We start from the raw sequence: 15,639 nt of genomic DNA on the forward strand, positions 1-15,639 counted from the left end.
TTTATTCTCGCCGTGATTTTTTTTCCCCCACATCATCTAGTATTTAGACCCTGAGAACCCGAGGGTTTGATCGCCCGGAGAAACACCCCAACGTTTCCTGTGATTAAAAGCGGGGTCGATTTTTTTCGAGGAGAGCTGTTCCCGCTAATGTTAGTCACACACATCTCCTAAGTTCTTGTGCTCTTGCGCATGATTCATAGCTCGAAAATGGGATACTTGTCAGATTTTTTTTTTTTAATAACGTGTTAAAGTCTCCCTAAACATTCCACGAAATATTTAGGAAACATTCTAGGCGTTGTTTGCAAAATCCAGCCTTCCATTAATGAGCGTTTTATGTCAGCCCTTTGAAATGTGAATTTAGACTGCAGTGTGGTGTCCTGCGTTTTACAGCCCCAAAACCAGACAAAAGTAAATATCAACTTTTCCTTGCCCGCGGGCGCGGCTGCGGTGCGGGACGGGGCGGCGGGGCAGCGGGCAGCCCCCGCACCGGGCACCGGGACCCCGGCACCGCGCTGCCGGCCCCGCGGGCGGGCACGGGGGTGTCCCCGCGGCTATCCCCCGTCACGGCTGCCATCCACCGCGGCCACACCGCGCCGGTGTCGGGGAGCTGCGGACCGGGGCGGGCAGAGCCGCCGGTACCGGGGCGCTGGAGCCCCTGCTCCCCCCGTAACTGCCCGCGGCCCCGGCGGCCCGGCCGCGCCGGCGGAGCGGAAGCCTGCGGCGGGGTTTATTGCTGTCGTTTGGCGCCCTCGTCTGTTTTCTTAAACGCTGTAGCAGGGCGAGCATCTTCCCCCGGCCTCTCGGAAGGCGCAGCCACATCCCCGACGCGGTGGCGGGGGCGCGCAGCCCAGCCCGGCACGACCCGGGGCTCTGGGGGTCACCGCGGCACGGGAACGGGGGGGGGGGGGGGCGCCTTTAGTGCTGTGCTGCTGGGGGGCAGCCTGTCTGAAAGGTCCCGGTGTGAGAAGAGCAGGCTACACGCAAGTGAGGCTGTGAATGATCTTTATTAGTGTTGGTTTGTGTTTTGCACCTTTTAAATAATTCTGATTCCTTAGTTTATGTACGAAGTATCTCAAGGCATGGCTACATTCCTATGCAAGGGAACTAGCATGCCATAAAGGACCTTAATAATCTTCCACTAAGATGTTGGGCAAGAAAAATGTTCCCCCGTGCAGTTAATCAGTTAAACCTTCAACCCACTAATAAACTAGTCATCCGATATTTATATTCCCAGCATACCAGATGTATTTACTGAACCAATGTTTATCAGTGTTTTTCTTGTTTTGGTTTTGTTTGTGGATATTTTTTTTCCCCAAACAAAAGCACAACCGAAAAATCTTTCGTCGTTTGTCTACGGTCCGTCAAAACCAGCCGCTCAGCCTAGAGAACCTCCGGCATCACAGTGACATTAGTGGGCAAACGGGGAGGAAGTTACAGAGACTGCCGAAATATGCGAAATTTTTTTAGACGCTGTTTACTCAGTTGTTCTTATAAGTTTAAAGAGCTGCTCAGGCCTACGGCCAAACTTCTTTTTCTTTTTACCTTGAAAGTTATTCCTCGAGGCATCAAAGAATATTTTCATTCCTCTTTTATTACACGTTAGCCGGGGAAAAAAAAATCACAATTTAATTGAAATGCAGCTCGTATTAAGCCAACCGAACAGCATCTCGGTCAGCCTTTAACCAGTCACGGGGTGCTCGGGAAGACGGACAGGGCAAGCAGCTTCCTCCTGCTCGGCGGGGCAGGCTGCTAGCCGAGCCCCGGGGCTGCGCGCGGCTCCGCCGGGACATCCGCGGCCGCGCAGCGCCTCCGGGGCCAGCCCCGCGGGATGCCTGGGGAGCGGCTGCCAGCCTCGGGGGGTGATGGAGGCGGCCGAGATGTGGCCGCTCTGGGCTTTTTAGGGCTGGGGGGCCCGAGGAGGCGGCGGCACTGGGGCTGCCCCGGGGACCCGGCGGAGCGGAGCGCCCCGCGCAGTGCCCGCGGCGGGTGGCGGCAGGGGCGGCGGCGCCACCTGGCGGCGCTGCGCGGCGCTGCGCGGAGCTGCGCGGTGGCGCTGCCTGCGCCCTGCTCCGCCGGAGGCCGCCGGGCCCCGCCGCTCCGAGCGGGCGGTGTCGGGGGGCTCGGCCGGGTGCCCGCGGCCCCGCTGCCCGCCCCTGCCCCTCGGGGAGACGGCGGAGGAGGCGACCCCAGTGCGTCCCCGAGTGGCACGACCCCTGGGCAGCGACCCTCCGGCTTTGCGGGGTTAATGGTTGCGGGATGTCCGCTGCGGCCGGCCCTGCAAGCGAACAGATTTTAATTTAAAAGCTAAAGCGCTACTGCGGTCGGAAAGGTACTCGGCTGTTGTTTCCCTTCAGCCTCAGCTGCGGCGGGTCGAGGAGCTCGTCCCAGGCCGGGGTCGCCCCGGTGCTGCCTCCGAGCAGAGGGGGGAGTCGGAGGGCGGCCAGCGCCGGCCGTGACCCCAAGGCTCAAGTTCAGCACTCGCCGGTGTGAACCCGCTGCGCGGGGGCCGTGCAGGGGGTACCGAGACAACTTTTTCGCCCTCGGAATGGATTGTTTTAAAACAGAAGTAAATAAAGAGATGGGACGCTATGACACGGATTTGGAGGGAAAAAATAGTTTGAAAATTTCCCCCCTGCTTGCTGTTAAATCTTTTCGTTATCGTAACTGGCGCTTAATTATTTATTATTATTATTTTTTAAGTACTAGGAAAAAATAAACTGTCGTCTGTTTAGCTATTAAAGGTTCACTCAGAAGATAACAACGGAAAGCAGTGGGTATGGGGGAAAGTTTGTCGAAAATATAAATGGATAGTTTTCTCTTCGTTTGCATCCTCTGTTTCCCTGGACGACTACGCATAAATGTGTAAATGTATATAGTTCTGCAGCAAACGTTCACAAGAGAAGTGATTTCTAAAGTTACAGTTACCAACGGCAAATCCTAGCAAGGAAGGTGATAAAAAAATGAGTCTTTTTTTTTTTTTCCCTGGGAAACAACATGGGAAATACAGACAACAAATATTAAAATTCAGTGCTAAAAGCTTGAGTGGATTCCTAATTCTGCTAGAGCCTAGCAAAAGTATTTGGGGAAATCAGATAATTTCAGGGAAAAAAAATAATAATAATAAAATCGGGTTTTTCTTTCGGGAGGAGAGCACAGCACTTTTCTGTAGGGATGCTGCCCGGTTCTGGTGTTACGCAGTTTCCTGTGCAGCGCGTGAGTGGAACATGCCGTGCGGCTCCGGGAGCGCTGGGCACCCGCCGAGCCCCCGGGGGGCAGAGGGAGGCAGTCCCGCAGCGAGGCCGGGGGTGGTCCGGCCTCCACGGGCAGCCCGGGCCGAAGCCGTCGCACGACCCCCGGGGTGCGGGGCGCGCCCTGCCCCGCGGACACCGTGGATGCTCTCAGGTCTCCGACCTCGGCTCCCGGGCTCGTTGGTTTTGTTTTGCGCAGGGTAGTGCTGTTTTCTACACCTCGCACAAAAAGGCTCGTTAGTGACTTGGTGACTCGTTGGTCATAAACCCGCCCGAAGGCCCCGCTCCCCCGGCCACCGAGGGGGTCTCGCTGGAGCAGAGGGCTCGGCGGGGCTGCCGTCCTCCTCGGGCGTCCGTGCGGCGGCACCGGGGTTTGCTTTGATGTCAGGGAGCTCAAACCGCCCCGAAACGTTGGGCTTTAGGAGTTTTTTCTTTCGGCAGCCTGGTGAAAAATGTCTTGACGGGAGAGAAAAGTTCATCGCAAGAGGAAACACAACGGGAGATGGGAGTGCAACTGGAAAGATGTCCAGAGAAACAAAGTCCATCGTTCCTCAGGACTTCACTGTGTTAGCAATGGTTTCACTAGAAAGCTGCGTGCAGGGACATAAAAGGATGAGAAACTCGTGCCCCGACAAACCTTCCTCCTAATTATGTGGGGCTTCGTGTCCTGAGTGAATGCTGCCTCGGCGTAAATCCGAGCGAGACACGTAATCATGCCTGGCTCACTTCTTCCCCTTCTCGACTGATTACGAAAGATTAACGGCAATTACAAGTGGGTAGAGCTAATGAACGTGAACTTGTGTTTACCATCCGGTTGTTGCTGTGACTGCCGGCCCCTCTCTGCCATTCCTCACCCCGCTCCCACAAGCTGCCGGGGGTCACTGCAGCTGCCACAAAGCTCCACCAAGCCCGGGCCCGGAGGCTGCCGCTGCTCGGCCCCGCCGCAGGCCGGCTGCGGAGGACGGGCCCGGGGCGGCCGCGGTGCCGGCAACGGGCCGCGGCTCCACCGCGGCTCCCCCTCGCCTCTGCCGGGTCTGAGCCACCGCCAGGCCAGCGAGCACGGCCCCGGCTGCCTCCTTCTCGGAGGCTCGCAGTTCCCTGCCCGGGAGGGAGCGCGTTAAGAGCCCGCGGAGCGGCGGGACATGGCCCACGGGGGCCCGGGCTCGTCTTCGGAGCGCGCTCCCTTTCCGGCTCCTTGCGCTCCTGCGGCTTCCATTCCGACTCAGCGGGACAGCGGCAAGAGACGGCAGGAGGATTTGCCCCAGTGTCGGAAAGTCACCCTAGAGCAGCCGTCAGCGCTAGGGCCCGCTGTCCTGACCAGGCGGCCTCACCGCCACACGGGTGGCGCTGCGAGGGGACGGGCAGGCACGGCTAAGGAGCGCCAGGCTCCGCGCCCCGCGGCTCTGCCGGCTGGCAGCAAGGGGACGAGGGGTGAGGGGTCGGGGGGGACGTCTGCCACGGGCGACCGCTCGGTGGGGCAGGCGGGTAGGACCCTACGACAAAGCCGGGAAGGAGAGAAAGAGAGGAGGACCGAAGGATGGGCTGCAGAGGCCGTGGCGGCTTCTCCCCCCGCCTCGGCCGCAACAATAGGCTCGGGGAGGTGTCGCTGTGCCGCGGGGAGGGGACGCCGGGGGTCTCCGGGCTGCGGGCAACCGGGGAGGGAAGAGCCCCGAGGCGCGCGGCTTGAAAAGGGCCAGCGGAGGATCGAGGGTCCACCGCTGGCCCTTTTGAAGCCGCGGGGAGGCGGGCGGGGGGATGAAAGCGGCGGGGGCGAGGCCGGCCCGGAGGGGCATCGCCGCCGCCGCCCGCCCGGCCGGCCCCTCCCCAGCGCCGGGGCCGCGGCGGGGCGGGAGCGCGGCGTCGGGGGGGCGCCGTCGGTGCGGGCCGGGGGCTGCGCGGCGAAAGGGGCAGTGCGGGCGGCGGGACGGTCACATGCTCCGCCGGCAGCCTATGAGCAGCCCCCCGGGCTGCGGCAAACTAATCTGGAGCCGGCCGCCCCCACCCCCGGGCCCCCCCCCCAACGTGGACTTCGTTTTTATAAACGTACCGCCAGGATCCAACCTGTTGGAGGCAAATAACAATTTGCACCATGCCCGGCCGGGGACCGCGCCGCCGCCCGCGATGTGCAAGGCCATGAGCAAGGCAGCGAGCTGGGAGATGGACGGACTGCGCGGCGACACCGGCGGCGGCGGCGGCGGCGGGGGAGGCGGCGGCGGAGGCGGAGGTGGCGGCGGCGGCGCCCCCGGGCAGTGCCGTAATTTTCTCTCCTCGCCCGTTTTCGGGGCGGCGCACACGGGCCGCGCGGCCGCCGCCGCCGCCGCCGCCGCCGCCGCCTCGGGGTTCGCTTACGGCGGCGGAGGGGAGCGGCCGGGGGCGGCGGCGCGGGCAGACCCCCCGGCCAAGGACTGCCCGGGCTCCGGCGCGCCGCCCGCCGCCCCCGCGCTCGGCTATGGGTATCACTTTGGCAATGGATACTATAGCTGCAGGATGTCCCACGGGGTTGGGATCCAGCAGAACGCCCTGAAGTCTCCCCCCCATGCCTCCATTGGCGGCTTTCCCGTGGAAAAGTACATGGACGTCTCCAGTCTGACCAGCACGAGTGTCCCCGCCAATGAAGTCTCCTCCAGGGCGAAGGAAGTGTCCTTCTACCAGGGCTATACAACCCCCTACCAGCACGTTCCTGGGTACATAGACATGGTCTCAACGTTTGGCTCTGGGGAACCGAGACACGAAACATACATATCAATGGAGGGCTATCAGTCCTGGACTCTGGCTAATGGCTGGAATAGTCAGGTTTACTGTGCCAAAGATCAGACACAGAGCTCACACTTTTGGAAATCGTCCTTTCCAGGTACGAGAGGGAGAGAACCGGGCTGAGCCGAACCCCCCCCGCACTCCTCCGCCCGCCCGTCCCCTCCCCCCCGCGGGGCTGAGGAGCGGCCTGGCGAGCTGGACACGCCGCACAGCCACGCACAGAGCGGAGAGAGAGAGGGGGGACGGCGGATTTCTTCCTTGCCCCCCATCCGCCCCGAGGAAAGCTCCCCCCGTGCTTTCCGCCCCGCGGGACAGACCCGGCGCCCCCCGGCCACTTAGCAGCAGGGCCCCGCGTCCCGTCCCGCGGGCGCCGGGCGGCCTCGGGCTCCTTCTTCTGCTTCTCCTAACGGGGCCTCGGTTTGTATTTACGTTTGCAGTTTGCAGGACGATGATGGCTTGAAGGCTTGCGCTTCTCCGCTTCTCCGGCTGGCGATTGACCCGGCCCCAGAGCACTTAAGAGACTGCGAGTAGCGAGGGCACGCAGGCACAAACCACATGCAAACAAACCCACACCAAAGGGATGTCTGTGCGCTGCCAGGACCGACCTGCTCTCAGCCCCCGAGCCAGTGCCCCTGCCGTCCTGCATGCTCGCTAGCGATGCATGCCTGAAAAGTGATGACAGTCCATCAAGGTTTCGGTGCTTTACTAACGCGCAAATAATGTGGCCGTGTAAATAATAATAAACTGTAAACAGCCTGGCATTATTTATTTGCCCGTGAAAACCAGTGCCCAACAAGTATCAGTTAAGCTTTAAACGCCTGTAATAAAATTCTAATTTTTCACATAATGTCTTTTACAATAGGGGACGTTGCACTAAACCAGCCAGATATGTGTGTCTACCGGCGTGGGAGAAAGAAGCGAGTGCCGTACACAAAACTCCAGCTTAAAGAACTCGAGAATGAATATGCCATTAACAAGTTCATTAACAAGGACAAGAGGCGAAGGATATCCGCAGCCACAAACCTGTCTGAGAGACAAGTTACCATTTGGTTTCAGAACAGGAGGGTGAAGGATAAGAAAATAGTCTCCAAACTGAAAGACAACGTTTCTTGATCTATTAGTTGCGGACAGTGATGGATATATAAACTCAATTTACGACCAGCTAAAGACTTTTGGAAAGACTTGAAAACATATTTAATTTTTTTTTCTCCTTCCAGCGGTGGCGAAGTTTTGTGAATTGTTTTCCATTTCCATGAACGTCAGCGTTTTTCTCTCGGTCGAAGGGAGCGCTGACAAACCTTGACTTTATAGTTCTGTTTCTTCCTTTTTTTAAAAAAAATAATATTAATAATAATATTAATATTAATTATATTTTCTGTTCTTCCCTCTAGGCCAGTATAAACGAATTTAAATATGTTGAACGGTTACAGTTATAACTTTCTTAAATGCTTAACTCTTGGGGGGGGGATGTCTGTAATTTTTGTCTCTGAACAACAGCCAGTGCCAAAAAGTGTCAGTTTTGATTTGCTACCGTAAACTTCAAAACGTGCCGAGGGACAAAAATATCCGTCGGAGAAGGCGAGAAAGCCGCAGCGGGACCCGTGCAGCGCCGCGCTGCTTCCAGCCCCCGCGGAGCCCGCCGGCAGCCGGAGGGAGCTGTGCGCCGCGCGGAGCGGTAACGTGCGCTGTCGGGTTTCGAGGGGCTTTTTCGGGGGAGAACCCGCTGGGAGCTCCTCGGGGGCACCGGGCAGAGAGCCGGCTCCCTCCCGAGGCGTGCAGGTTTTTGGGGTTGCGCTTTCGTTTTTCAGCCGGAGGCTTCCGCGCTCCGCGGTCGCGCAGGCGGCGGCTCTCGGCGGGGCTCCGCGGGGCTCCGCGGCCGCGGAGCGGAGCGCCTCCGGGGGTCCCGGCACGGCCCGGGAGAGGCTGGCCCCGAGAGGTGTGCGTAAATCTGCGCAGCTTGCCCGAAAAGCGCCCGGCCCGCTCTCTCCTCTGTGCCCAGACAAGCACGGGGCTCTTCTCCTTCCTCCCACCACGGCGTTTAAAAAACCCTCCTGGTCGGAGAAGTGAAGCTCAACTGCTAACTTTTAATTTGCAAAACTAAACGGGTGTTAATGACAGAAGCAATAAATGATTAGTTTCAAAAGATGCCATAATTTATATGGGCCGAAAGGCTAGGACTTTGCTGAGTTTGTGTTATTTTAAACCTAGTGTGCATGTTATGATATACACAGGGTGGGCAGACACGCTAGCCAACTACTAGGAGAGAGAAGCGGTACCTCTCTGTTAATGTGCCTCGTTTAATTATTAAAATGTGTGTGTTCCGAACTAGTATTATTTATTATAATATCCTATTGCTCTAAACACTTTGATTACCAGTGTATGTGGGTAAGACATACAGTAAGACTGTTTCTCCATAAACCATTTTTATTTCCCTTCTTGTCTTAAAGTCTGCTTTTACTTTGTGTTGGAAACATGGGCTGAACTTCCCAGCTGTTAATGATGTTGCCAAACTGTTCCTGAACCGCCTTTAATAAAACGATTTCTTTTCGATATATATAAAAAGAGGCCGAAATTCGCCTTCTTTTCGCAGCAGGGCGTTTCGCGAGCTCCAGGCTTGCGTGGGATCTTCTCAGGGCCCTTCGGAGAGGAGAGGAGGAAAGGATGAGGGTCTCACTGGAGGAGGGAAAGGCGTTCCAAGTGGGCCTTTTCGCCGGGAAAAGAAATTTCGAGGAAGAAATGCTGCCGGCGTGAAGTACGCGGGGCAGGAGCCGGGGGGCAGCTGCCCCCTGCCTCTCGCCTCTCCCCCCTCGGCCCGGCTCTGCCTGCCCTGTGCGGGGCTCGCCGCTGCCCGGCGCCTTTCTGTGCCCCCTGGAGCCGGATGCGGCCCTCGCCGTGCTCCCGGCGGAGCTCCGCGGCCGCTGCTCTCCGGCCGCTCGGCGGCCGGCTGCATCCACCGGGGAGCTATCTTCCGCCGCCTCCGCCCTCTTCCTTCCCCTTTCTCTTCCGCTCGCCCATTCTCGGCTTTTGAGGGGTTTCTTTTCCCCGACCGGACCCGGAGGATTTCCCACTCGGTTCCCGTGCAAGCGGCGCTTTCTGTGCGATTCCGGGAAGCCGGGACCGGGGCCGCGTCGCGCCGGTGCCTGCGAGAGCCCGCTCTGGTGGTGCAGCCTTGTTTTCTCCGCAGGAGAAAGATTCCCTAAATTCTTCTTTTCCTCCCTCCCGGCACCTCCCCCAGCACACATACTTCGGCCCCATTAATCCCGAGGAGTTTTCACCCGCCGATTTTCCCGGCCGGGCCCCGCCGGAGCCTCCCTTCCCTCCCCGGCCGCTGCCCGGCCTCCCAGCAGGCGCAGCCGTGCCACGGCCGAGACCCCCTTCCCAGGGCAGGAGGAAGCCCGGGCGGGCTGGCAAATCGCTACCAGATGGAGAGGAGCCGCCTGCTCCTCTTGGAACGGCGTGCAGAAACACTGCGAAAGAGGCCGGGAGGGCGGCGAGGCCAGCGCCGCCCGTCGAGCTGCCGGGGCGGCGGGGGTCGGTTCCCGGGGCTGTCCCCCCCCGGCTGGGGCTCCGAGGAGGGGGCGAGGCTGTTGGGCTGCGGGGCAGAGCGCCTGGCTTCGGGCAGTCCGCAGGCACCTCGAGAAAGACGGCTGCAGATGCGCGGTGGCACGCCGATGATGCACTGCAGGGCGGCCGGGGCTGCCGTTGAGCCGCGGCGCTGTCAGGCAGCGAGATTTCCGAGGCATGTTTGAGGCAATCCTGCCATCTCCTGGACAACCCCTGGCATAGGCGGGGGAGCCCCGGGCTGGCCGAGGCAGCCGCGATCGCGAGTGATGGATGGGAACGGGAGGCTGCGCGGTCACACGCAGAGCAGCCCGCATCTTTCCGCCGGGGGACTGCGCCAGTGAGATTACGGTGTGGTCAGCTCTGATGTCGAGGCCGATCCCATTGCCTATTAAAAAAAAAAAAAAAAAAGGAGCGGAAAGGAGCGTGTGAAAGCAGAGCTCCGGGTCGCTCTGTTCCTCAGCAGTGATATTTCCTGTACAGACACAGACAGGGGGACACCCGCTGCATTAAAACGCCGCCCTCCAAACCAGAAGCCGGCTGTGGCTGAAAAAATAAAAATTAAAAAAAAAAAAATAGCAAAAGTCCGTCCGAGGCTATCTGCATCACAGCGACAGCAAATCTCCCGTGAAACAAGATGTTTTTGTCAGGTCTTTTCCCTACAGGCTTAAACATAAACATGGCTTTCCTCAGCTGTGTCTCCAGCTACTCGAGATTTTGCTTTTCATATTTCTCGCAGCATTAATTAGCAATTACAGATGAGCATTAATTGAAAGCTCTGTTTTCTCTAACCTCATAAAAGTTAGTTTGAAGTGTCACCTTTCTTTCCGGTAACTGGGAACTCACATCCATTCCTCGTGTTTATTGCAGGCAAAAATACCGTCTTTGAACACAAAATGTTCCTTCTGTCTTCCGAGAACCAGCAGCCAGAGTCAGCTCTTTCGTAAAAGGCGATTATGAAAAGAAACTATTACCTATCCTCTTGGGGAGAAAAAAAAAGCAGAAAACAAATAAGCTAATAAGAGGGAGATTCAATTGGTAGACATAATTCAAACAATAAAAATTAAAGGCAGTGGTCAGTAATATCCTCTAGCGATGCTTGTGTGGTCCTGTGTGGCCTAGGGGAGGGCAATCATTTAAAGATTTCTTTCAGGGCAATGAAATTACCGCAGAATTTACCCCAATTTCCCATTAAACAAAGAGATGAATTTGATTAGGAAAATGTCAAGCGGAGCAGCGTCTCTCATCTCGGCGTAGAAATAAAACCGAGATTAAAACTTTGATTAACAGGACAATAACGGGGAAAATTAACCCTACCTGTTAACTAGGTTCGAGTTTTTAAGCGAGGTAATGAAAGTGACGGAGGCCGGGCACCGGGGATCTGCTTGAGACGGGGCTCGCTCGGACTCGGGGATGGAGGAGGCCGAGGCCAGCACCGCCCGGCCGGGCCGCCAAAGCCTCCCGCGGGTCCCGAGCGCCTCGGCTGAGCTCGGGCCGGCCGCTTCTGCCGGAGGCCTCGCCGGCTCCTGCGGGGAACGAGGCGGCGGGGGGCGGGGGGGTAGCGCCCGGCTCCTCGGCTTGTCGCCGGGGAAGGAAACGGCCTGCCCCCCGCACGGCTCGGAAAGGACACGAGCTACGTCCCGGGAGGATGCTTTCAGATAGGGTTTTGTTCGTACGCCGGAGCTAGGAGAAAAATAAGGGGGATAACGGAATAGTGGGCTCTTCTCTAAGCTCTCAGAATTGTGAGATATATTATGTTATATATATCCCCCCCAACGGCTGACCGCAAAGGGCAATTTTCTTCTCAGGGGAGAAAAATTCCTGAGATGCGACTTAGGAGATGGCAGAGAGGTACTGAGCTGAGGCTGGCTCTCCTCTGCCCACCGCAGCATTCACGTCCCCTCCGCTGCATAGCAGAGCGGGAGTTTTCTTCCTTGCAGCCTTTAGATTTTATTTATTTATCTATAGCCTCGGCGTTCTGCTCTAGTAATTCCGTGTCGCGGCTATTGCTATTCTTGTTTGTTTAAAAAATTAAATAAACAAGCCCCAGTTTCAGAAGCGTTGCTTGAAAACTCGTCTAGCTTTGGAGTGAGGATGAAATGTAGAAGGGGTAAAAAGGGCAGACGAGCAGACCTAGGAAAACCTCCGAGACCACTAGTCATTAGTGCACCAGAATGACAATCCCGGTAATATCCGATCAATTAAGATGTTAATTGCAAGCATATGCAGATGCATATCATGTTGCCGGCAGTTAAAACAAACGCGGATATAAAAGGGATAAACTAGTCGCTCCGCGCACAAGGTGTACTCGTCTGCACGGGGGCACAGGCACTTGCATGTGCCCGGGACCGCCGCAGCTCCTTGCCCCCGACGGAAGGAGCCGCGGCTCGCTGCTCGCAGCCCGCCGGCTGCCCGGTTACCGGGTATCCCTGCCCCGGTCCCCGGCGATCCGCGGCTCTCGCACGGCGGCTGCGGCCGGTCCGCGGGGCTGCGCGGCTCGGGACCGCGCCCGGAGCCCCCGGGTCTCCGCTGCGCCTTGGCAAATGTTTGGTTCCCCCTCATCTTTCCGCTAGTGCTGCAGCTTTGCCAGCCGGTCCCAGGCACTTTTATAGAAGCGGAGAGCATGTTTTCCCCTCCCCCTTGCAAGTCCGGTATTTTCATATTTCGAGTGTTATCATAAGACTTTTTAAAAGGGGGGGAAAAGGGGGGGAAAAAAAAAGAGGGGGGGACGCCGTGGCTCGGTGGCTGGAGGCGGTGCTGAAATTACCGGCTTTGAAGAACCTGTCTGCAAAGTTTCGTCCAATCGTTTCAGGCTTTCCGCTTATTCCCTGTTGTAACTAAATACTGCTGTAAGAACAGCTGAAGTCCTTTGTTGGAAATGTGTGATCGCAGTCTCTACAGATCTGGCTACGTTGGTTCTCTCTTGAATTTGCAATCTCCAGATTCCTTTTATTTTCCTAATTTGCGGGCTAATGGCAGTCAATTGGCGGCTCTGCCCACCATTTCCTACCCTAGAAGCTCGATCCCGTGGACTTGCTCAAGTTCGTGCGCAGCCCAGCCGCAGAGCCACGCGTTCAGCGGCGCGGCGCAGCCTTACCTCCCCGGCTCTGTTCCAATCAACATCAACTCCAACAGCAACAAAGAGTGCCTGGAAGAAAACAATAAATATTACGCCCATGATGCGAGCTCCAAACAAGAGGAAAGATGCAGGCAGAGGCAATCTTTCGCAAATGACCCAACTATTACTCACGCAGCCAACTTAAAGCCCGTAAAGTATGACCACTCGAGCCTGCAGAGAAGTTTGCATGGCTCGGCTACTCTTTTTGAAGTGAACTCCTGCACTTCCAGCCTAAAGGAGGACATCAAGAATTCGGTCAACTTGAACCTGACAGTTCAGCCCGCAGCAGTCCAGTCATGCCTCCGACCTTCAGTGCAGGATGGTATGCCTTAAATATCTCGCTTTAGTTAGAGGCGACCTAGCGATACGTGCTTTCTAAGAGATGTCTGTAATTGTTTTGTAACCCCCCCGTAATCCATTCGGAATGGTAATCGCTTAATCCGACTCGGAGCTAGATAGGAATTGTGCTGTCAGATGTGCTTTGCCAGATTTTACCGACCTAGTTTTGCCCTGTTATCTTGCCGCTTTTTGCATATTCTCTTTAATACACAGACGTGATCCACTAAATTATCGACGTGTTTGTTGTAGGTTTGCCTTGGTGCCCCACCCAGGGGAGATCAAGAAAGAAACGGAAACCTTACACAAAACAACAAATTGCTGAATTGGAAAACGAGTTTCTCCTCAATGAGTTTATTAACCGACAGAAGAGGAAAGAACTATCAAACAGACTGAATTTAAGCGATCAGCAAGTTAAAATTTGGTTTCAGAACCGACGAATGAAAAAGAAAAGAGTAGTAATGCGTGAGCAGGCACTTTCTATGTACTAGACCAGAGTCCGCCCGTTCCTGCATGAACTTGTGCCTGGAGTGTTCACCCCTAGAGTAGAGTATATTCGCGGCTGAAATGCGGGAAGTGTGTTTTTGTTTTTGTTTTACCATTTAAACCAAAATCTCCAAGCGCGTAGGATCCCTGTGTAAATTGGCAAATGCTGAGTTCTTAGCCAAAATGAAGAAAACAAGCCAGCCCAGCACGGAAACCTGTATTATCAGCTTTTACCTTTCCTTCTCCTTTTATATAGATTTTCTCCTGCTTCTTACCCTCCCTTTCCCTGGAGAATGAGCGGTGCTAAACTGAAATCGATGTCGTTTAACTGTATGTAAACACCATTTTTCAGAAAAAAATAAAATAAAGGAGTAATGCCTAGTAAAGACGTCAGCTATGTAAATCCTGGCTGGTCCCTTCATGTGTTCCCTGCTTCTGAAGACAAGCATGCGGCGCTTGCTTGTTTTGTGGTTTGGAATAACCTGTTCGAGCACAGATCGGAGAAAGTGGTTACCAAATAAACCTTTTAATATATATATAGAGAGAGATATTCCTTCTTCGCCCCCCCGCCCAGCTGCAGACGGAGTGCACGTGATGCCCGCGCAAGGCCTGCGAGGAATTTGCGCGCTCGCTCCGCGGCTGCGGAACCGGCCCCGCGCCCCGCGCCGCTGCCGCCCGCCCCGACGGCTCGGCCCCGACGGGGGCCGGCGGCACGGCCGGAGCGGGGCCCCCGCTGCCCGCCGGCGGGTCGCCGCTCCCCGCCGGGGCCGGGCGCGGGGCCGCCGCCGCCCCCTTCCCGCAGCCGCCCGGCCCCGAGGGAGCCTGGCCGCGGCCCGCAGCCCCAGCGGCCTTCGCCGGTGGCCGCCCCAGGTGGCCGGGCAGGGCCCTGCCCTTCCAGCGCCGCTGACTTTGGCCTTGTCCAGGCGCGGCCCCGGGCACACGGGAGGGGGGGAGCGGGCGGTGCCGAGGCCGCTGCGGGCCGGGGTCGGGGCTGGGGCCGGGCAGGGCCCCCTCACACCCCGGGGTGCTGCAGGAGAAGGAGATGGGCGAGCCCGGAGGTTTCTATGGGTTTGATTATTTTTCTGAGACTGTCCCCATGGCCATTTCCGCAGAGGTTTTTATGAGGGAAAGAGGGAACGCTTTCGCTTTTTTTTTTTTTTTTTTTTTTTTCGTGTGTGTGTCCAGTTATAAACCTCAGAGGAGAAACCCAACCAGAGGGGCTGGGAGCATTGCCCAAGCCGTCTGATTATTGTTTTAGGACGGGAATGAAATCGATTTTCCCCACATCTTGCTGACAGGCTTTCGGTGCCTGCAGCCTGCAGCCTCTCCAGCACCACAACACTGGGACTGGCCGGAGCTGCCGAGCCAGGGGAAATGCAAGATACTGCCCCGATCTGACAATTCAGAAAAGACAAAAAATCTCACGGAATTTTAGCTCCAGATCAAACCGTCTTTTGGCCGCAATTTCCACGTAAATCTGTTTCTAATGAAGAGGCGTTTCCACACGCGAAACCTCGGGCTGCCTCTCCCAGCAGTAATAATAATTACGCTGGCGGAGCCTGCCTTGTTTTCTGGTGTATAAAATAGGCTCAGATATGGTTGTGCAGGGTGTATGCAGTAAGGCTAAACAATCACAAGGAACGGTACAAAGAAGCTACCTATTTATTCAGGACTATTGCCTTCCTGGAGGCAATAAACTCATTATTTCATAAAGGAGGCATATTTGAACTTTGCTCCTACCCGGTCATCTTCTTGCGAGCACTGTTCCTAAGGGCACAGTGGTCCGGCTGGGTTGGAGGTAAATGCCGGATGGCAGGGAGGGCAGCACCGCAGCCATCTTCCCGAGAGCTTTCCAGAGAGCCCCAAAGGTAACGCTGGGGTGGCGTTTCGGGAGGGAGAAGGCGAACCAGCCCAACTTGGAGGCGCCTTTCTCGCCCTCCGTAAGGGCCACGAGCGCCCGGGGCGGCCCCGGGGTGGCTGCGGGGCGGGGGCGCGGGGCAGCGCACCCCGGGCATGGGGCAGAGCACTCTGGGCACGCCTCGCCCCGCAGGGCCGGCCGCCGCCTTCCGGCCCTCGAAAGCTTCGAGGCGTCCACCCCCTGCGCGGGGAGCTGGCGCATTGCGGACAATGAACGGC

The 15,639-nt window shown here is 57.1% G+C and overlaps 2 protein-coding genes across 2 annotated transcripts; both read left to right on the forward strand.

The window, feature by feature from the left end:
- Positions 1-5,369: 5,369 nt before the first annotated feature.
- On the forward strand, positions 5,370-10,380 carry HOXD13 (homeobox D13; the record flags this gene model as incomplete). The annotated part of the gene is made up of 2 exons (XM_083840633.1): positions 5,370-6,099; positions 6,865-10,380. 2 exons carry the CDS (start codon positions 5,370-5,372, stop codon positions 7,113-7,115), a joined length of 981 nt encoding a protein of 326 aa, XP_083696759.1. The 3' UTR covers positions 7,116-10,380.
- Positions 10,381-12,261: 1,881 nt separating this feature from the next.
- Positions 12,262-14,177, forward strand: HOXD12 (homeobox D12). The gene is made up of 2 exons (XM_083841905.1): positions 12,262-13,003; positions 13,270-14,177. The coding sequence occupies exons 1-2, from the start codon at positions 12,442-12,444 to the stop codon at positions 13,506-13,508; spliced, it is 801 nt and encodes a 266-aa protein (XP_083698031.1). The 5' UTR covers positions 12,262-12,441; the 3' UTR covers positions 13,509-14,177.
- The last annotated feature ends 1,462 nt before the right edge of the window (positions 14,178-15,639 follow it).

This window comes from Anser anser, assembly GCF_964211835.1.
Source record: "Anser anser genome assembly, chromosome: 6".
NCBI classification, from domain to species: domain Eukaryota; kingdom Metazoa; phylum Chordata; class Aves; order Anseriformes; family Anatidae; genus Anser; species Anser anser.